At 41.7% G+C, this 23,459-nt stretch overlaps 1 protein-coding gene across 1 annotated transcript in view; it reads left to right on the top strand.

Moving 5' to 3' along the window:
* LOC101341016 (dimethylaniline monooxygenase [N-oxide-forming] 5-like) overlaps positions 1–9,636 on the top strand; it is a 43,364-nt gene extending 33,728 nt beyond the window's left edge. Inside the window, 4 exon segments of the mRNA XM_012558203.1 lie at positions 2,850–3,199; positions 7,725–7,780; positions 7,782–7,798; positions 9,291–9,636. Of these exon segments, the coding sequence (XP_012413657.1) occupies positions 2,850–3,199; positions 7,725–7,780; positions 7,782–7,798; positions 9,291–9,636 (769 nt within the window).
* Positions 9,637–23,459: the final 13,823 nt, after the last annotated feature.

The following is a 23,459-nucleotide window of genomic DNA, read 5'->3' on the forward strand; positions in this document are numbered from 1 at the left end:
GTTCAGTCACTCACGTGTGGTACAGCTGGGCAGGTCTAGCTGAAGAGGAGCCACTGGGACGGGTTGTTTGTGGCCCTCACTGCAGCCACCAGGACAGTCAGTAGTCAGTGCTGGGCAGATTCCAATAGGCTGTGCCTGCACAGCTTGTTGGTGTGATGTCAAGTGCACGGTGCAGGTAGGCAGGATGCAGCAGGGAGATGGTTATGTGTGAAGCTAAGCTGGATATGGGAGAGAGGAGACAGGAGCAGGAGCAAAAAAAGATACAAACATAAAAGAATCTAGGGGAGCTTTCCGTTGGAATGGACAGATGAGAGACTATGGAATGGAGAAAAACAGAAGGGGGAAGAGAAAGAAAAGAAAAGAATTAACAAATAAAAATCAGAAAAGTTAAAGAACTGCAAAGTTCCCTGGGATCCAACCGATGCAGCTATGAGGTCTGGGTAAGTCGGTCCCAGGTTTCATAGCACAGCCTGGTCAGAAGGTGCAGAGGCATACAACGCCTGGTATTCAGGGATCAGAAAGAGAAGGAAGAGATAGAGAGACGAGAAATTGAGCAATGAAGTAAGACAAAAGGGAAAAAGAGGGAAAAGAAAACAAAACTAATCAAAAAAAAAAAAAGCAACACCAGCAGTCAATGAATGGCACTCAGAGAGCCATCCAGTGCGGGTTGGTGTTTCTGGACAAGCGACTGTGTCCGTGGGAAACAGAGGAGGCCAAGTGTGAGTGAGGAAGGGTGGAGAGTGGGAAAGCGTATGTCACAAATTGCCTGCGCTCTGGGGACCGTCAGGAAGGAGTAAATAGGGTGCACGGAGCCAGGCACCTGAGTGAAAGGAAGGGGAGGTAGTGAGAGGCAAGGGAGAAACCAAGAGAAGCAGGAAAAAGGAAAAAAAAAAAAAAAAGCAGCACCAGCAGCCAACAAACGACACCCAGAGAGCCGCCCGCCCGTGCGCGCAGAATCCAAGCAGCCAGCGGCCCCCGGTGAAGAGACTGCGGCCACGGGAAGTAGAGGAGCAAATGAACAAAGGCCCCGGGATCTCACCAGCGCAGCAGCCCAGACCTGGGAGCAGCCGCACGCCCAAACGTATCCCCACAGCCTCACAGGAAAGGGCAAAGACAGCTCTCGGAACCAGGCACCTGAGCAAAAGGAGGGGGAGGCAGCAAGAGGCAAGCGAGAAACCAAAAGAAGCAGAAAAAGCAACACCAGCAGCCAACAAACGGCACCCAGAGAGCCGCCCGCATGGGCGCACGGAATCCAAGCAGCCGGCGGCCCTGGGTGAAGAGACTGCGGCCCCAGGAAGCAGAGGAGCAAACGAACAAAGGCCCTGGGATTTCACCAGCGCTGCAGCCCAGACCTGGAAGCAGCCGCACGCCCAAATGTAGCCCCACAGCCCCGCAGAAAAGGGCAAAGACGGTGCTCGGAGTCAGGCACCCAAGCAAAAGGTGGGGGGAGGCAGCGAGTGGCAAGCGAGAATCCAAAAGAGGCAGAAAAAGAAAAAAGGGGGGAAAAAAAAAAAGCAACACCTGCAGCCTACAAACGGCTCCCAAAGAGCCGCCCGCCGGGGGGCGCGGAATCCAAGCAGCCGGCAGCCCTGGGTCAAGAGCCTGTGGCCCCGGGAAGCAGAGGGGCAAACGAACAAAGGCCCCGGGTTCTAACCCGCACGGCAGCCCACACCTGGAAGTAGCCGCACACCTGAACGTAGCCCCACAGCCCCGCAGGAAAGGGCAAAGACAGCGCTCGGAGCCAGGCACCCGAGCAAAAGGAGGGGGAGGCAGCGAGAAACCAAAAGAAGCAGAAAAAGCAACACCAGCATCCAACAAACCACCCCCAGAGAGCCACCCGCCCGGGCACGCGGAATCCAAGCAACCGGCGCCCCCCAGCCCGGAGACCTTGGACACGGGAAGCAGGGGAGCCCCAGCCGGGGCGAAGAGGGGTAGGGGGTGGGAAAGCACACACTGCAAATTACCGGCTGTTTTGTCTCCCTCTGGATGCTCCGTGAGGCTGCTCTCTCATACCCCCGTTTGCTGGTCTCCGATAGGAGTCCAAGATGGTGGATCCGCGCTGCGTTAGCTGGTAGGGGACCTCTGCACGAATCTCTCCTCGCTCTCTGTTCTCTTTCAGTATTCTTACTCCGTTTGGTGTTCGGCTGAGTTCTTTATCTCTTCATTTGATGTTCTAGGGTTTCAGGATTGTTGATTCTCTGTTTGGCTTAGTTTTTCAGATCTTTGTTGTGGAGGGACGGCGTGGTGCTTCTGCCTAGAGCGCCATCTTGCCGGAGTCCGACAATAACTTTTTAAAAGCTCTACAAGGAAATTGTTTTACAGAAGAACAGAATCAATGTACCACTGGCATAAGCTTATAAATCACATTTCAAAATCTTCTCTTTGCATATAATGAGGCCTTAATAAACATGATTAACTGACTGATGTTAATGTGTACACTCAAGCTCTAAACATTCAGTAATTAATTCAGAAAAATATTGAGTAAAAGAAATCTTTAAAAAAAAAATGTGGTTCTTCCTTAAGCATTACTTAGCTCAACTCCTTTCCAAAAAGACTACAGTGAAAACTTCCAGAGCCAGACCCAGTATAGAGCAGAAACCTGTCAGAGAAGGAAAACTCAAATATTTCCCCCTAAATAGAGAGCGATAGAAAAGTGGTGACTGCACTTTGTGAAAGGCAGAAAATTTGTGAGACCAGGAAAAACAAGGCAGTCCCATGAATTCCAGCTGTCACAGGTTTCATTGTTTTTGAGTTTTCCTTCTCTGATAGGTTTCTGCTTTATCCAGGTTCTGGCTTTTGCAGATGTTACTGTATATTAATTTCCCTGGACTTCAATTTTTATTCTTCAGATTTCTGAGCTATCAAAATACTTTGAGTGATGATCTACCCAACCACATAATTTCTGGAAGAGTTTTGATAAAACCAAATGTGAGAGAGTTTACTGAGACGTCAGCCATTTTTGAAGATGGCACGGAAGAGGACGTTGATGTTGTCGTCTTTGCCACAGGATATAATTTCTCTTTCCCTTTTTTGGAAAACAATTCAACAGTTCTGGACAGCCAGCTCTCCATGTTTAAATATGTCTTCCCTCCTCAGCTGGAGAAGCCAACCCTAGCTTTCATCGGCATCCTCCAGCCAGCAGGAGCCATCATTCCCATATCAGAACTCCAGAGCCGATGGGCTGTGCGCGTATTCAAGGGTATGTGCTGAATGGGTGATGAGATTTCAGAGACATTGCAAAGGACTTCTGCTACAAACCATCTCTGCAGTTAACCTTTACAATATCTGAGATTCTGCCTTTTGAGATGCATTTGGTGTTTGATAGCTATCGAATCTTTAAGATTCCTGTAGGAAAATTAAAATAGGAAGCTACTACCTTAAGCTGTCATCAGATGACATCTTACTGGCAAAGAGTTCACTAGATCACTGTGGAGACATATATAGTGCAGAAAGTGGGGGCAGTAGGGGAAAGGAGATATCAACCTAAATTATAGGTGAGAAATAACAGTTATTCTACTTCCCAATGTTGCCAAGTTCATTCTGGAATGAGCCAAAATCAAAGGGAGTAATTTCTGCCTGTTTCTCAAGTCTTTTATTCAAAATATAAAGAGGACAAACAGGTGAATTATGGCAGAGTCAGAGTAACGGGAATAGCACCCCAGCACACTCGTAAGAGCAAGGACTTTATAATCAAGTAAATCCAACGTTAAAACCTAGCTCCACCATGTATTGACTGCATGGTCTTGCCTGTTACTAGACCACCACAAGCCTCAATTTCCTCCTTCATAAATAAGAGGATACTTATATATATTTTGCAGGGCAATAAGAATTAACAATTAAGCATTTTGACTTTTGAAGTCATTCAGTAAATACTGATTGAATGAATGAAGATTAGCCATTGTTGTTGAAATTCTTTATTGTCATCATTAATTCTAAGGAGGCGAATAAATTGGTGAAGGCAGATTCAAAACCTACCTTTACAAAATTATGCTTATCACATTTTAATAATTCTGTCCATTTATTTCTTTCTCCTTTAAAAAGCTTCCCATATTTCCTTGGAACAGTCAGTGTTTCTCAAAATGTGGGATGTCACTCATCATATGAATGAAGGAAAGTTGGGAGATGTCTTCCATGAGTTAAGACATAAATTTAGTAACAAATCTCTGTTCAATGAAGTCAATAAGTAGACACTGAGTGTCATTAGTACTTGCATTTTATATATTTTAAAACTAATCTATAATGTAAATGCACAAGGGTAACTCATTATTTAAAGAAGAGCCAGAGTGAATATTCTGGTAATGGGACTATTAAAATAATGGGTAATAGGACCATCAAGTCAACTCCAACTCACAGCAATCTCATATGAGTCACAGTAAACTGTCCTACATGGAGTTTTCACTGGCTGATTTTTTCAGAAGTAGATCACCAGACCTTTCTTCCGGGGCTCCTATGAGTGTATGCCAACCTCCAGTCTTTCAATTAGCAGCCAAATGTGTTAACCATTTGTACCACCCGGGGACTACCAAATGGAACTATAAACACCTTAATATATGTATTGTCATGGGTGTGACTCCCTTTAGTCCGTCTAGGGTTTGGGGTCTGCTAGTCAAGACTGAGGAGCCCTGGTGGCAAAGTGGTTAAGCGCTCAGGCTGCTAACCAAAACATGGACAGTTCAAATCCACTAGCCACTCCTTGGAAACTCTATGGGGCAGTTCTACTCTGTCCTATAGGGTCGCAATGAGTCAGAATAGACTCGATGGCACACAAAAAGTCAAGACTGTGGAGTCCCCAGACATGTGATAAGGACATGTTTTTACATCTGTCAGGCTCATGCACCTGATAAAGCAATGAAGGGAGGGCATTCCAGAGGAACTCCTGGGTCCATCTGCCCTGCTCCTGCGTTACCTTCCTCATGATGTTCTCTACCAAACTGAGTCTCAGGATATTCGTTTCTTTCTGAAACCACATCTTCTCAATAAGAAAACCATATTCAGAGAGACTTTTGGCAACATGGCCCTGTAAGCAGAAGCACCATGCTGTCCCTCCACAGCAAAGATCTGAAAAACTAAGTCAGACAGAGAAAACAGCGATCCTGAAACCCTAAACATCAAATGAAGAGATAAAGAACTCAGCCAAGCATCAAATAGAATAAGAAACTGACAGAGAACAGAGAGCAAAGAGACTTACATGCAGAGGTGGCCTACCAGCTAACGCAGCACAGATCCGCCATCTTGGACTCCTATCAGAGACCAGCGAGTAGGGGGTACAAGAAAGCAGCTTCGCAGAGCTTCCAGCAGGAGACAGAACAACTGGTAATTGGCGATATACACTCTCCCACCCACCACCCACCCTTCTTCACCCCCACTCGGCCTCCTCTGCTTCCCGCAGCCACAGTCTCTTGGCCGGGAAGCACTGGCTGCTTGGATTCCACCTGCTCGTACTGGCCAACTCCCTGAGTGCTATTTGTTGGTTGCTGGTGTTGCTTTTTTCCACTTCTTTTGATTTCTTCCTTACCTCTCACCACTTCCCACTCCTATCGCTCAAATACCTGGCTCTGTGCATGATCTTTGCTTCTTACTGAGGGGCTGTGGGGCTCCTCTCAAGCTTGGAACTGCTTCCTGGTCTGGGCTGCCACGCTGGTGGGATCCCAGAGTTTTTTTTTTGTTTTGTTGTGAATAGTTTGTTTTCTTTTTTCTTTTCTTGAGTTGGGAGCATGTTCTGGCTGGGCAGTGCTGCGCAGCTTGGGACCTACCCATTCAGCTTGTGCAGACACGCAGAGGGATCCCTGAGCGCATTTCTTTTTTTGTGTTTTTTTTCTTCTGGGAAAACAATTTTTGGACAGTACAAGTCAGACAAAGGTCTAAATCTCCATAATCTACAAGAAAATCCAACACCTCTACAACAAAAAGACAAATAATCCTATTAAAAAATGGGCAAAGTAAATGAATAAACACTTCACCAGAGAAGACATTCAAGCAGCCAACAGGCACATGAGGAAATGCTCGCGATCACTAGCCATTAGAGAAATGCAAATTAAAACCACAATGAGCTACCATCTCACCCCAGCATTACTGGCATGAATCAAAAACACTGGAAATAACAAATGTTGGAGAGGCTGCGGGGAGATTGGAACTCTTAGGCACTGCTGGTGAGAATGATATGGTGCTTCCTCAGAAAGCTAGAAATAGAAATACCATACAATCCAGCAATCCCACTCCTAGGAATATATCCTAGAGAAATAAGAGCAGTTACTCGAATAGACATATGCACATGTATGTTCATGGCAGCATTGTTCACAATAGCAAAAAGATGGAAACAACCTAGATGCCCATCAACAGAAGAATGGATAAACAAACTATGGTACATGCACACAATGGAGTATTAGGCAATGATAAAGAACAATGATGAATCTGTGAAGCATCTCATAACATGGATGAAACTGGAGGACATCATGCTGAGTGAAATAAGTCAATCACAAAAGGACAAATATTGTATGAGACCTCTATTATAAAAACTCATGAAAAAGTTTACACACAAAAAGTAACAATCTTTGTTGGTTATGAGGGATGGGAGGGGTGGGGTGGAAATACTAAATAGGCAATAGATAAGTGGTATCTTTGGTGAAGGGTGAGACAGTACACAATACTGGGGAAACCAGCACAACTTGTACAAGGAAAGGTCATGGAAGCTCCATAGACACATCCCAACTCCCTGAGGGACTGAATTGCTGGGTGGAGGGCTGTAGGGACCATGGTCTTGGGGAACATCTAGCTCAATTGGCATAACACAGTTTATAAAGACAATGTTCTACATTCTACCTTTGTGAGTAGCCATCAAAGATACTCCACTGGTCCCACCCCTTTGGAAGCAAGGGAGAATGAAGAGAACAGGATACAAGGAAAAAATTAGTCCAAAGGACTAATGGACCACAGCTACCAAGGCCTTCACCAAACTGAGTCCAGTACAGCTAGATGGTGCCCGGCTACCACCACTGACCGCTCTGACCGGGATCACAACAGAGGGTTCTGGTCAGAGCTGGAGAAGGATATAGAACAAAACTCTAACACACAAAAAAAAGACAAGGTTTACTGGCCTGAAAGAGACTGGAGAAACCCCAAGAGTATGGCCCCCAGACACCCTTTTAGCTCAGTGGTGAAGTCACTTCCGAGGTTCACCATTCAGCTGGGGATTGGACAGCCCCATAAAACAAAATGGGACTAATGAGGCACAGCAGTCCAGGGACAAGGACTAGAAGGCAGAAGGGGATATGAAAGCTGGTGATAGGGAACCCAAGGTTGAGTAAGACAGTGTTGACATGTAGTGGGGTTGTTAACCATTGTCATAGGGCAACATGTGTACTAACTGTTTAACGAGAAACTATTTTGTTCTGTAAAACTTCATCTAAAGTGAGAATAGCAGCACAACTGGAAGAAAGTAATCAACGTAACTGAACTGTGCATGTAGAAATTTTTGAAATGGTGTATCTTTGGCTATGTATATTTCCCCCTCCAAAAAAAAAAAAAAAAGAGGTTGAGAAGGGAGAGGGTCGACATGTCGTGGTGTTGTTAACCAATGTCATTAAAACAATATGCGTACTGACTGTTTAATTAGAAACTATTTGTTCTGTAAACCTTCACCTAAAGTAAAATTTAAAAAATTAATAAAAAAAAATTACCCATGGAAAAAAAGAAAACCATATTTATGTTTGTAATTTTTTTTCTAGGATTAAACAAATTACCTTCAGTGAGTGACATGGTGGCTGACATAACAAAGAAGAGAAAAAAAAATTGAAAAAGAGTAAGAAACATTTCTTGGCTTAAGTCAATTGAAAGTGTTTAGGTGGAGCTGTTTGCATATTAAGTATTTTTTATATCTTTGGGTCTATTTGCCTAGATGAACATCTCAGATTAGCAACTTCTTCATTTCCTCTCAACTAAGCATTATATCAAGTATGAAATGTTTATGGGTGGAATGGATACAGAACGGTCCACCATAGAAACGTTGGAACTATAGTTGAATGTCCATGAAAATCTAGCTACAGCACACAATTATAAATTATGTCGTGTGATAGCCTTAGAGATATGAGGCATATGAAAAGGAAAGGTGAAATGGATTGTTTCATTCTTTCAAAGAGCTGGAAAGATAAATGAATGTAAGAAATGAGTTGGCAAATCGCTTCAGAATCTGATTAAAATTTTGACATGAGGTCAGAAGCTTGTAGATTGTGCCAAAACTTCTTAATGGAAAATTATTCTCAAACATTGGGGTTAGGAATGTAATTTATTTCTGTTCAGCAAATATCTGTCGAGAATCCACCACGTGAATGCCACAGCATGTTTCCTAAGGTCAAAGAGTTTATGTCCTAAGAACAGTCAGTTATTCAGTAACTTGGTTAAAAAAGGTGGGCCAGGAATTGCATCTCAGTAATATTTGGAATCAAATGATTTTCACACATACCAAAAGCTGGGAAGTGGAATATAGTCTCATATTGACCTGTGAAATTCACAGATCATAGTTCCCATCACTGACTTTCCAAAATGAGATTATATTCTAAAGAGAACCAAATATATGGCAAAAATAGAAAGGTCTTAGTTATAGAATTTAGGAAAAGAAGGATATCATTAATAAGACAAAGGTCTTCTTAAACCCTCCTATTACTATCCAAAACTCTTGGCAGGATTTGAGCGGGGAAATACACATGCATGAGTATTTCACTGGGAACCACTGAGACCAGGGTAACTAAAAACTGAAAAGTAATTTTCTTACTCTTTGGAGAAATCAATGGCTTATATTTGTTAGGTGCTGTCCAGCCGATTTTGACTCCTAGAGACCCCATGTGACAGAGTAGAACTGCCTCATAGTGTTTTCTCGATTGTCCCGTGGAGCCTCTGGGTGGGTTCCAACCATCAACCTTTTGGTTAGCAGCTGCGCCTTAACTGTTGCGCCACCAGAGCTCCTTCATCAATGGCTTGTTGCTGTGTTGTTAGTTGCGGTTGAGTCGATTCCGATTCATGGCGACCCCATGTGTGCAGAGTAGAACTGCTCCATAGAGTTTTCAAGGTTGTGGTCTTTCAGAAGCAGATTGCCAGGCCCGTCTTCTGAGGTGCTTCTGGGTGGGTTTGAACCACCAGCCTTGTGGCTAGTAATTGAGCACTTAACTATAATTATTTTTCCCACAGATCATCCCCTCCCACAAGGTCCAAATAATGTTTAGAGGCTGGGCATGAGTTTGGAGGGTTGGAGATTGTCATCTGTCTTGAGGTTTCTGATTTGTCCTCTTCGCTTTCAGCTTCCTGAATAGTCCCCGGACCTCACGCAAAGTGCAGTACATAGATTACATGGATGAACTTGCCTCTGAAATCGGAGTGAAACCCAGCCTATTCTCATTGTTCCTGTGGGACCCGAAGCTGGCCATGGAGGTTTTCTTCGGCCCATGCACCCCATACCAGTACCGCCTGCAAGGCCCAGGAAAGTGGGACGGGGCTCAGAGAGCCATTCTGACCCAGAAAGAGCAGATCATCAAGCCCCTGAGGACTCGCATCCTCAGCTGTGGCCAGCCTGTGCCATGTTTGTTTAGAAGTGTCTGTGCAGCCCTTCTCCTCCTCATCCTCACTTTAGTCATTCTAAGAGGGTAATCTTTCTATGATCGCTGTTAGGTTACAGGCCAACAATGATACACCTTAATTTAGAGGCTAGACATGTGCAACTATTTTTCCCTCAGTTCTGACTAGATTAGCCCAGGGAATTATCTAATCATTCCAAAATTTCTCATGAATGAGGATCTTTGGCAAAATCAGAGATTTCTGCAACAGAGATTTCAAATGGTGTGGTTCATATAAAAGTTTAGTTTTGAAGTTTCTCTAATTTCCCAACGTTCTCAGTTACATGAAATTCTCCTAGGCCTTCCTTTATAGTAAACACACAATTTGCCAGCTATTAGGTGTTTTTGCACCTAAAGCACAGGCTGGAAAAAAAAAAAATTCTCTTCAAATGGTCTAGAAAAATTTAACAGTAATAAAAATGTCTTTATCAGAAACTCTTTCTAATAGGACCGTATCCTATGGAATCATAGATATTGAGGTAACTGGTTATTTCAGGTATTACTGAGGGATTTCTTTAGGACATGGAGAGGAAAAGGGGGGATAACAGAAGGCAGGAATCATATATAACTTCTTGTTCTATTAAAACTATCAAAAGTACATGGAATATGTGCTATAATAAACATACAGAAGTCTATAGAAGCACTCAGAAGCAGAAATGGGGGGTATCAGGTACATGGAACATTTACAGAGACTTTAATAATTAATTAGTCAGAGCAACGAACTATTCCTTTACTCGCCAATCAAATCACTCATATCACCAGGCTATGTCTGAGCCTGGTTCTGATATTCTGCATAACAGTTTGTTTTCTTTTATCTGAACTGTATTATTCATTCTTTCATTTACTCAGAAATCTGCTGTGTCAGACACTGTGCTGAGCACCAAGAATAAACAGATGCATTGCTGTCATCTGGTCTCATGGTTTTAATGTCATTTATGCCCTGAAGACGCCCACCTCCTATCTCCAGCCCTGCCCTCTCCCTAAAGCTTAGACTCACATCGCCAAGTGCCTATTCAGCATATTCAGACTCAAACTAAACCAATCTCCCTAAGTTTACTCCTCCACCTGCTCTCCTGTAGGCATTGCCATTTCTGTAAATGACAACTCCATGTCCAACCAAAAAGTTTCAAGTCTCCTTGATTCCTCTCTTTCATACCCCACATGTAGTCTATCAACAAATCTTGCCACCTTCAAAATAGACCCAGGATCTCACCACTTCTCACTACCTCCACTGCTACACCGTAGTCCATGCCACTCCTTTTACCTGTATTATTGTAGTAGTCGCTTAGCCGGACTTCTGGCTTCACCCTAATCTCTATTCTCATTATAAGGAGCCCTGGTGGTGCAACGGTTAAGCGCTAGGCTGCTAACCGAAAGGTTGGCAGCTCAAACCCACCATCAGCTCTGCGGCAGAAAGATGTGGTGATCTGCTCCCCTAAGATTACAGCCTAGAACACCCTATGGGGCAGTTCTACTCTGTCACATGGGGTCACTATGAGTCGGAATCAACTCCACAGCACCTGACAACAACCACAACATCTAATTACAACAGCCAAAATGATATTCTAAAAACCTAAGTCAGATCATGGCACTTTTCTGCCCCAAACCACCCAGAGTTCCCGTATCACTCAGAATAAAAGCCAAATCCTAACAACGGTCCACATGTCCCTTCATGATCTGCTTTCTCACTACTTCTCTGACCTCCTCCATTACTACTCTCCTCTGTGTTCATTCCTTGAACAAGCCACGCCCACTCCCAGTTCAGAACCTTTGCCCTGCTGTTCCCTTTTCCTGGAATATACTTCCTCCTCTCCCTCCCCTCTATATCCACATAGCTCACCCCTTCACTTCCTTTAGGTTTTTGTTCAAATGCCACCTTGCCAGTAAGGCCTTTTTTGACTACTCTGTATAATTGGTGCTCTGTACCAGTAATCGTCGAGTAGATTTTGACTCAAGGTGACCCCGTGTGTCAGAGTAGAACCGTGACCCACAGGGTTTTCTATGGTTGCTTTTTTGGAAGTAGATTGTCAGGCCTTTCTTCCAAGTCGCCTCTGGGTGGATTTGAACATCCAATCCTTTGGTTAGCAGCCCAGTGCGTTAACTGGTTTACTACTCAGGGACTCCTCTGTATAAGATAAAAAAACAAAACAAAACCAAAAAAGCCAAATCCAATGTCATTGAGTCAATTCCAACTTGCAGCCTGTTCTGCCACTTTGATACATCTCTAACCAGTGTCTTCAACCAGAAACCAAACCAGTTGCCCTCGAGTGGATTCCAACTCATAGTGATTCCATGTGTGTCAGAGTAGAACTGTGCTCCGTGGGGTTTTGAAGTAGATCATCAGGTCTTTCTTCCACGGTGCCTGTGGGTGGGTTTGAACAGTCTATCTTCCGGTTAGTAGCCCAGCGCTCAACCGTTTATGATACCTAAACCAAATGTAAAAGCAAACCCATTGCCATCAAGTCCTTTCAGACTCATAGAGACCCTATAGGACAGAGTATGACTGCTCCATAAGGCTTCCAAGGAGCGGCTAGTGGATTCAAACATGCAGACCTTTTGGTTAGCAGCTGAGCTCTTAACCACTATCCACCAGGACTCCCTGTATAAGATGTTGCTATTGCTGTTGCTGAGTGCCCTGGAGTCAGTTCCAACTCATGGCAACCCTGTAGGACAGAGGAGAACTGCCCCCATAGGGTTTCCAAGGTGCAGCTGGTAGATTTGAACTGCTGACCATTTTATGGTTAGCAACTGAGCTCTTAACCACTACACTATCAAGGCTCCCATGTATAGGATTAAAAAAAAACAAAAAAAAACATTGCTGTCAAGTCGATTCTGACTCATAGCGACCCTATGGGACAGACTAGAACTGCCCCAGAAGCTTTCCAGTGAGCAGCTGATGGATTCAAACTACCGACCTTTTGGTCAGCAGCCATAGATCTTAACCACTGCACCACCAGGGCTCTGATAGCATGTGTCAGAACAGTCACTCCCTATCCTTCTTACCTTGCTTTATTTTTCTCCTTGTTATAGTACGTATTAACTATTATTTCATTTTTTGTTTTTTTGTTTTCTGTTTTTATGCCCGTTTTCTAGAATACAGGCTCAGTGTGGCAGGGACCTTCCTTGTTTCACGTCTAGAAAAGTTTCTGGCACAAAGCAGGCCTTAAAATGAATAAAATTTGAATTAGCTTATAACCTATGTAAAGAAACTTTATAGGTTAGCTAAGGAGTAGATATTATCCCTGTCCTCAAAGAACTCACCATTTAATGAGAAAAAAAAGTAGGATAAATAACAATCCACCATTTACATATCTGTTTATAACAAAAATATGAACAAAATGCTGCTGTTGGAATACAGAGCAAAGAACTCAGCGAAGGGAAGTAGAGGTGAAGAAAGTTGAGTCAGATCTTTAAAGATGTTCAGGAGTTCTTTCTGGAATAAGAGGAGGGCATCAACTCTGCAATGTGCAGGTGAGTGGAAGAGCTGGAAATGCTAGAATGTTCCAGAAGTGACTGCAGCTCAGAGTATGTGGGTGACAGAAGTGAACTCGAAGAGGTGATCTGGGCACAGAATTGGAGAACCTCTGACCTCCACACCAATCTCATCTCTTGGTTCACCAGAACCAGAACCACAGCTTCCCACACCCCACCCTCCAATTCCCTGAATCCAGCTTCTTCCCCACACCATATATCATCTCCCAGACTGCCACTGGTCATATCTTCTTCGTATTTAAAACTGAACTCACTCTGTGCTGTCTATGGAGCCAAACTCAAAGTCCTTAGCTTACATACAGATAGTCCCCAACTTACAGCACATTTGAGTTACAACAAACTGCACTCACGACTCTGTTTTTTGTATTTGGGTTTTTTTGTGTGTATATTACATTAGTAATATGTACTACATACAATGTTCCAACACGTAATTTGCTGATGTTATCATTCTCAGATGTTTACTCGCAAATGTTCAAAGATTGGATTTATAAAGATTCTGATAATAAAAGGCAATAATAACGAAAAGTGAAAAAAAAAAAAGAAGCACTGGAGTTGCATCAGAACCAGCTTACATTGGAGTCATTAGAACTGAACCCCGTTGCAAGTTGAGGACTACCTGTATAAAGTTTCTTTATATAGGTTGTAAGTGAAGTGATATTTTCCATTTATTATCTTTTTTTTTACTTTACAAATCTAGAAAGGTAACATTGGAATTCAAATTTTAAAGTGATGCATATTTCAGCTGCCCCCATATTAGGCCTCTGGCCAGACTTCTGATGAGACTCATCACTATCATACCCTTTCTTCTTCCTCATTCAGTTAGAAAAATAATCACATAAGAGCAATTCCAAGCATAGAGAAAGTTTTCCTTTTTGTTTTGTTTTTGCTTTTTTTTCTTTTTTTTTTTTTTTTGACGCTTTTGGTCTGGCCTGTCACTGACAAGTGACTCTCTAAAACAATAGTCCTCAAACTTCAGAGGTTTTGAATATGTGACAGAAGCTGCTCTTTCATTCTGGAGAAATTACGTAAATAGATACATAGAAGGTAGAAACCAGACTCTCAGGGAACCCTGGGAAAGCCAGCCGGCACCCTCTTGAGCTGAGGCAAAGAGGTCTTCTCCATCTTAACCTTCATCTGGACAACTTAGAGAGGGGTTAGTCAGTCACAGAAGCTCTGCCTGGGCTGTTCCAGCCCGTAGGCCTTTTGATGGGCACATGAGTGGCAATAGAACCCTCTACTCTATCAGCTTCTACACAGACAAAACTTGCCACAGAGCTCATGCCAGTGGAAGCTCATAATAAATAAACTGTATGATCAGGTTCCATTGAACACAAACATGCTGGAAGAGTTTAATACAAATAGAAAGCATCTTTCAAATTTGTTTCTTGCCATATGTTTATCCTGGATCTTTGATGGTGTCTATTTTAAAGAACCAGTAATTGCATATTATTTTAACTTTTGACATCAGATAATACTTCGTACAAAATCCTTCAGCCATCAGAAAGTTATAATACCCTTTCGTCCTTGAAAAATTAAACAGCTATGTTAAGCTGTCTGGCCTAAGGCTGTACAATGAGTCACTGCTGGGTGTAAGTATGAAAACTGGAACTCTTAAGAGCTTCCTCTTATGCCTGGAACAACACAGCTGCCCAGTCATAGTCCCTTCGCTTTTCTTGAAAAAATTACTGAAAGAATGAAGAAAATTAACAGTTCCAAAATAGAGAAATTATTAGAGAAAAATAGAGGAATTATTCTCTAAAACCAACTAAACATAGAAATATCTAATAATTATTTCAGTTCTGAGTACAACATTGAGCACAAATTCTGTGGTATTTTCTGGAAAAACAACTTACATAATGATCACGGTTTTAAAAAATGATAAAGGAAACCTGGATCTAAAATTTCAAATTATGTTAAGACACATGGAGATGGAGAAGAGGAAGCGAGGCTTAATGCATACTAAATTCCTTGTCTTAATAGAGGGTACTCAAAAGATACCATTTTACTTGTGACCATGCTGTGCTAATTCTAAAATACCACCGTAAGTGGGGAATGTTTCCTGATTCCACTTTCTGAAAGTTTGGTGTTCTCTGTGCCTCCACTTGGGAGATTCTTTTTCAGTTATCCTTCTTGGCAACATCTGCAATAAGCTTTCGGGCTAATGGCCTCCTTGGTGACTAAGCAGCTTTGGTCTACATCCATAGATGTTTGGGAGCCCAAAGGGCATTTTTAGTCTCAAACAGTCACAGTCTATTTTAATCTACACAGATGGTTCTTTTTACAATACACCTCTCTCAAAAACTTAGCTTTTTATCTGTTTTGTTCCAGTCAGCTCCAAGTGCCAGTAGCCATACCCACAGTCTTCCCTACATATACCTCTTAAAATTGCTGTGTTTCTTTTTCCTCTCATACCCATGTCTCCACACCACACATATACTCCCTTCTCTCTCTCTGTCTCTCGCCCCTTCTCTCTCCCTCCACCCTTGAGTTAAGCGCAGGTTCTTTGGTCCTGTTGGAGCCCTGGTGGCATAGTGGTTAAGCATTTGGCTGCTAACCAAAAGGTCAGCAGTTCGAATCTACCAGTCATTCCTTGGAAACCTTAGGAGGCAGTTCTACTCTGTTCTTATAGGGTTTCTATGAGTCGGAATTGACTCGACGGCAACTTGGTCCCGTCAGATATCAGAGGGAGAGCAACACCTTGAGCTATTTTGCTCAATTGAAAATATTTACTAGGCACCATTGCCCTGTTTGGATCTTAACTATAAAACACCTTAATCTATTCAGAGACTTTAACAAGGGGTGTGATGGCTGGACTCTTAATTTGATCCCTACCCCAAGGCTTTTAATCAACTGTTGTCACTCAAAGGCCTTCCCAGTTTTATTTTTACCTATTTGGTTAAGAAACAGTTACCTCTTCCAATCCTGCAAGCCCTAAAATTTTTGGATTCTCTTTATCCTGTTTACTCTTGCTTGCAAATTGGTCGATTATTTCCTGTGATAATGTGCAACCAACACACATTCTGAACACTTCTTTTCAAACTCTTTCTCTAGAATCTAGAGCAGAGATTAGCAAACTTTTTCTGCAAAGATCCATATAGTAAATATTTTAGTTTTGCGAGTCATATGTTACTTGACCCTGCCATTGTAGCATGAAAGCAGCCATAGACAGTATGTAAATGAATGACCATGGTTGCGTTCCAATAAAGCTTTATTGGCACTGAAATTTGAATTTCATATAAATTTCACATGTCAGGAAATAGTATTCTTCTTTTGATTTTTTTAACCATTCAAAAATGGAAAAACCTTTCTGAGGTTGTGGGCATCACAAGAAAAGATGGCAGACCAGATTTGGCCCATGGGCCGTAGTTTGCTGACTCCTGTTCTAGAGTTAGAAGTAACTACATCATCTGCATCCCAACTTACCACAGATGACAGTTTTACCAAATGTTTCAGATCTGCATAACTTGGATCATTAACACGTTTCTCATCACATACTGCCTGACCTCTAAACAAATGCCACATAGTTTGGATTTTTGGCACGGCAGTATCCTACTTCAAGTTACCAGTTTCTCGCTCTGTCCCAAAATCTTGCTTGTTTTAAAGCACAAAGGTTTACTTCCACTCTTGACAGGTTGGCAGAAGGGCTTTGCACGACACAGTCAATCAGGGGTCCAGGCTGATAGAGGCTCCATCTCTACCCATACTTCTAAGATTGTTGAAACATGAAAAAGGGAGCATAGTAAATCATGCACTAGCTCTTCAACTATCCTCCTGAAAGTGACATATGTCAACACCATTCACATTATATTGGTCAAAGCAAGTCATGCAACCAGACCTAACTTCAAAGGAGGAGAGAAGTTCAATAGTTCTACCAAGTTCCCAGGAAGGCTAGGGCTTGCAATATTTTTGAATAGCCCAGATGACTATGACAGAGTTCTAGCGGTGCAGTGGTTAAGAGCTCGGCTGCTAACCAAAAGGCTGGCAGTACAAATCCCTCCACCCACTCGTTGGAAACCCTATGGTGCAGTTCTACTCTATCCTATAGGGTTGCTAGGAGTTGGAATTGACTCGACAGCCAACAGGTAACAGGTAATGACTATGACACAGAGATAGATTCAAGAATGCTTCTGAAAAATTCAAAGTAACCAATAAAACCAAAACAATATGTACAACTTTCTGAATGCCAGAGAAGAAGCAAGCAAAGGAAACACTGTCCACACATCTAAGACAGGAAAATACGGATATATTAAAAAATGGAAACCATAAAGCACAATGACAGAAATAAAATCCAAACTTGTCACTTATTAAAATAAATGCAAATGGGTTAAACTCTCAGATTGGCTGAATAGGACAAAATAAAAGATAAGTCCAGGGATCAGCAAAGTAAAGCCCATGCGCCAAATCCAGCCCAGTCCACTGTCTGTTTTTATAAATAAAGTTTTATTGGAACACAGCCAAACCCATTTGTTTACACACTCTACGGCTTCTTTCATCCTACAACAGCAGAGATGAGCAGTGGCAACAGAGAGCCTATGGCCCGCAAAGTCTAAAATACGTATCTGTCACTTTACAGAAAAACTTTACTGACCCCTGTGTTAAATAAAAAAAGAATATTGTTTGTTGGAGTCGAGTTGGCTCTGACTCATGGAGACCCCATCCACACCAGAACAAAACCCTGCCCGGTCCCACATCGTCTTCACAATTGCTGGTATGCTCAAGTCCATTGTTGTAGCCACCATGTATTTTGAGTGCCTTCCAACACAGAAGGTTCATCTTCCAGCACTATATCAGACAATATACATAGGGTTGTGATACAGAGAATTTTCACTGGCTAATTTTCAGAAGTAGATCACCAGGTCTTTCTTCCGAGTCTGTCTTAATCTGGAAGTTCTGCTGAAATCTGTCCAATATGGGTGACCCTGCTAGTATCTGAAATACTGTGGCATAGCTTCCAGCATCATAGTAGTATGGAAGCCACTATAGTATGAGAAACTGACAGATGGGTGGTGGAATAAAAGGGTAGACTAATATACATTACACAAATAGAAATAAACAAATGGTTACAATATTATCAATAAAGGAGAATGAAATTTCAGCCTTAATTAAGTGCATATAGAAAATCTCTAAATGATAAAGAAGAGGAAATGAGCTCAAAATAGAAAAACCCAAAATCTTTTAATGTCCATTTAAGCTACATTAAAATCCTTACCATAAATCCTTAATTTAACAATCATAGTTTCTCCTTTACAATAAATCAAGGTTAACTAGCAATTCTTATACAAACCAATTCTTCAGTCTCTAATGTAACTCAAGAATCAAGAGGTACTTGCTGCTGTGAGTTTTGAGAGAGAAAGGTTTGTCAGATTGATCTGATCCTGCCAGGACCCTGCAGGCTCTGTGGCTGGAAGGAGGAGACTCCACCAGGCGGGGTCAGCTATTTTATTTTATTTATTTATTTTAATTTTTTTTATTGTACTTTAGATGAAGGTTTACAGAGCAATCTACTTTCTCATTAAACAATTAATACACAGATTGTTTTGTAACATTGGTTGCCAACCCCACGACATGTCAACACTCTCCCCTCCTTGGATGTCAGCTATTTTAAATCCCAGGGTCTCTAATTTGGGCATTTGCCTTCGGTTTTCCCTTGTTTCTCCCATGACCTTGTATTTCCCCTGCTCCTCCTGATGCTAAACTCCTGGATCCTCAGCCTTATTTCATATTGCCTTCACCTACTGATCCCTCAGTTCCATTTCCTCGTTTCTAATTCCCAACCTGGTAACTTCTCTCTGATTCCCATTGACTTTCTTTGTTTCAATCCTGTTTTTGTTCACTGGGGACAGTATCTGGCTGGATTAAACACAATAACTCAACAGAAAGAGCCCAAACTCCTGCTCTTGACAAATATTTTTTAAGGACATAACACTGATCCTTATGCCTAAAAGGGAAAAGAAACACATAACAATTTATATTAATTTTTTAGCAAAACATTCAATTCTGTCCAATATCATTGCATTAGGTAAATGCTGTTTAAACTATGAAATTGTTTTATGTGCTTAATTCTAAAATCTTTTTTCATATTACTATCATCTTAATCATATTTAATTCGTATGGCGTCTTGGCACCTTTGTAAATCTGAGCATTGCACATTATTATCCAAGTAATAAAGTGGACAGGGGAAATGTCAGTTGGCAGAAAGATTGCCTAGCAGCCACTGAAAAAAAGGCCATTACTTCACGTTATTAAGTCAAAGACTATGTGACTTTGGCACATGGCTTTCAACTAATTGCAGTATTCAATACACAGAAGCATTTTTAAAGGATAAATAAACAAATACAACATTATTAGATGTTAAATCTAAAAAAAAACTAAAGTTTGGTTTGCTTGACTGCTAACCCAGAGTTCAGTGGTTCAAACTCACCAGCCACTCTGTGGGAGAAAGACGTGGCAGTTTGCTTCCGTAAAGCTTTACAGCCTTGGAAATCCTGTCCTATAGGGTTACTATGAGTCGGAATTGATTTGACAGCCGCCCAAAATGGCAACACGTTTGGTTTTCATTTTATAACAATGTCGGCCATACTCCCCTTACTCATGTAATCAGTTTCAAGTAATAATCCTGCAACTACAAAAAAAAAAAATTATATTGGGATTTTTTATTTTACATAATATATCAGTTCTAGAACAGGTGTGTATAAGCCAGGATTGGCAAAATTTTTCTGTAGGAACTTTTTTTTCTTTTCCAGTTGCCATCAAGTGGATTCTGACTCATGGCAACCCCATGTGTTTCCAAGAACCATGCTAGAGAAATACTGGCATGTCAATACTGTTAATACAGCATAGTTAATACTGCACATACTGGATAATTAATACTCTTAATACTGGATAGTTCCAGTATATTTTTCTTCAGCAAGATAAATAGCCTTTGTTAAGACTTCTAAACTAAGGGGATAAAAATTAAAAGAAAGATTATCGAGCCAGAAATGCTGGGGCATAGAATTTTAGGAGTAATTCTTCCACAGTGCGAATTCCTCAAACGTAAGGATTATATTGTCTGCTTTTTTTTATTTCTTGCACTTTATTTTGTTAGTTTGTTGTGGTATCCTTGTTGGTACTTAGCAGATTGCCATGCATCAGAAGGCACTCATTAAACTTTGAGTGACTGGGTGATGGAAGTGAGGAGAGAGGGCAACTGGGAGCAGAGTGGAGCTGACCTTTCCAGGAGCCCTGAACTGGACACAGATGATTGGTGACACAGTCATCAAATGTTTACATGTTTGCCAAGGAGACCAGGATGACTCTTAATGACTATTCTTAAATGCATTGTAAACCCATTCCACTGCTGGTGAGTCGATTTCAACTCATAGCGACCCGATAGGACTGAGTAAATCTGCCCCATAGGGTTTCCAAGGCTATAAATCTTTACAGAAGCAGACTGCCACATCTTTCTCCCATGGAGCCACTGATGGGTTTGAACTGCTGACCTTTTGGTTAACAGCCAAGCACTTAACCACTGGGCCACCAGAGCTCCTTGTAAATGCATTGTACACATGATTAAAACCTTAAAACAAAACCTGTTGCCACCTAGTCGATTCCGATGATGACATATTAAAATGAAACAAACAGTATTGATAGTGAGCAAGAGCCAGAAAAGTAGCTAAGCTGTTAGATCAGCTCTCTTATTGATAAGATGGTAAGATCGGATGCGGTGGGCAACATTACTCGTTTCTCTTTACTCTGACTGGAAAACTACTGACCTGTATCCAGGTTCATTTTCAAGGATTATGTACATTAGCTGCCAGGTGATTTCCCCAGGCATCATTACAACTGAGTTTCTGTTTCTGGAAGTACGTGTGCCAAGGATTCGGAACATTTTATCTGTATTTTCTCTTTTTCCCAGATTCCCACAGGAACACGTTAGCCTTGTACAACTTTAAGTCATTTTGTTATTTATACATTATCTTGACCAGAAAATACTTAAGGGAGGTGATTGCTCCTGAATTTACAACAGAAGTTTGTTTTTGTTTTTTTGGGAGGGGGATGATAATAAGTTACTAAGGTTAAGAAAACAAATTTAAAAGAAATGTACACCTACCTCCCACCCCTCCCAGCTGTACCCTCAATCCCACTACCTTTTCTTTTTTTCATAGTATCTATCACCTTCTGACACACTATATACTTTACTTATTTATTGTGCTGAGTGTTAATTAATGGTCTCCCCCTGCTAGAATGCAAGCTCAACAAGGGTAGGTGTCTTGGTTTTCTTCACTCACATATTCCAGGTGTCTAGAAAAACGTCAGGAGCTCTGATGGCACAGTGATTAAATGCTTGACTGCTAACCCAGAGTTCAGTGGTTCAGACTCACCAGCCACTCTGTGGGAGAAAGACGTGGCAGTCTGCTTCCGTAAAGCTTTACAGCCTTGGAAATCCTGTCCTATAGGGTTACTATGAGTCGGAATTGACTTGACTGTTTTATAACAATGTCAGCCATGATCCCCTTACTCATGTAATCAGCTTCATGTAATAATCCTGCAACTACCAAAAAAAAAAATTATATTGGGACTTTTTATTTTACATACTGTATCGGTTCTAGAAGAGGTGCGTATAAACCAGGGTTGCCAAAATTTTTCTGTAGGAACTTTTCTTCTTTTCCAGTTGCTGACGAGTGGATTCTGACTCATGGCAACCCCATGTGTGTCATAATGTGCTCCATAGGGTTTTCAGTGGCTGATGTTTTGGCAGTAGATCACCAGGCCTTTCTTCTGAGGTCCTTCTGGGTGGGTTCAAATCACCAAATTTTTGGTTACCCAGCACTTACTTAACTGTTTGTGCCACCCAGGGACTCCCAAACTTTTTCTGTAAAGGACCAGGTAGAAAATATTTTAGACTTTGCAGGCCATACAATCTCTGTCCCAACTACTCACCTCTGCCCTTACAATGCAAAAGAACCCATAGGCAGTACACTTTTTTAAAAAATGAGCATGGCTGATCTCTAATACAACTGTATTCATGGACACTTTCGAATTTTATATGATTTTTACATGTTTCAAAAGATTATTCTTCTTTTGTTATTTTTTTCCAACTATGTAAAATGTAAAGACCATTCTTAGCTCATGGGCTGGATTTGGCACATGGATGTGGGCAGTAGTTTGACAACCCCTGTTATGAACCAGTCTTCACAAATCAAATCATGCTGTAAATGAAAAAGGGAAGTCACTAATATACGTTAGGAGGAGTCTAACAAAGATAAGGGATGGGATAAATGTCACCTGAGTGCCTCTCCACACTGATAGACAAGAGAACTTCACAACTGTGATGAGGTCAGCATTATTTTTTACCTCTTGGTGAGGCAGATGAAGCACTCACACCAGGAATCAAAGAAGGGCCAGCCCTGACAGAGACTGGAGAAACCCCAAGAGAACGGCCCCTGGACACCCTTTTAGCTCAGTAATGAAGTCACTCCCCAGGTTCACCATTTAGCCAAAGATTAGACAGCCCCATAAAACACAACGAGACCAATGGGGCACAACAGTCCAGGGACAAGGACTGCTGTGTAATAGGGAACCCAAGGTCGAGAAGGGAGAATGTTGACATGTCGTGGGGTTGTTAACCGTGGTCATAAAACAACATGTGTACTGTTTAACGAGAAACTGTTTGTTCTGTAAACCTTAATCTAAAGTACAATTAAAAAAAAGAAAGGCCAGCTCAGACTTTTTGTTAACTGGTGCTTGCCTCATTATCTTCAACTGAGGATTTCTTTTCAATTATCTTTTTAAGCTGTATGTCCTTTTTGTGAAGATTGGTTTAGTTAAACTCGAATAACATAATCTATAAATCCATATAATCCACCTCAGGTAAAATGCCACAGTCAAAATATGCTGAGCAAATGCCTGAGTGAGGGTGTCTCTGTCAACTCCTCACATTCCATTGGGATCATCACAAATGACATGTGCCTCAGACCTTTTCAAATGGGGCATATTCAGTACCAATCCACATATCAAATACAATAAAGCTTAATGTATCTCTTACTTTAAAAACAAAAATAAATACAGTAGAAGTGTAATATTTTTTCTTGCATTCCTGTGGATAATCTCTGGATCTCTCTTTCCCAGGACCTCTCTTTGAAGACCACTAATCCAGCATAGGATCACCTAACAGGCATCCATAAAACCACCCTCTACATAAAACCAGAGGCATTCTCCATTCAAATTACCTGAGCTAGGAGTCCCTGGGTGGTGCAAATAGTTAATGCACTTGGCTGCTAACCAAAAGGTTGGAGGTTTGAGCCTACCCAGAGGCACCTTGGAAAAAACACCTGGCGATTTACTTGTGAAAAATCAACCACTGAAAACCTTATGGAGCACAGT

This window comes from Trichechus manatus, unplaced genomic scaffold (genome assembly GCF_000243295.1).
Source record: "Trichechus manatus latirostris isolate Lorelei unplaced genomic scaffold, TriManLat1.0 scaffold00145, whole genome shotgun sequence".
Lineage (NCBI taxonomy): Eukaryota > Metazoa > Chordata > Mammalia > Sirenia > Trichechidae > Trichechus > Trichechus manatus.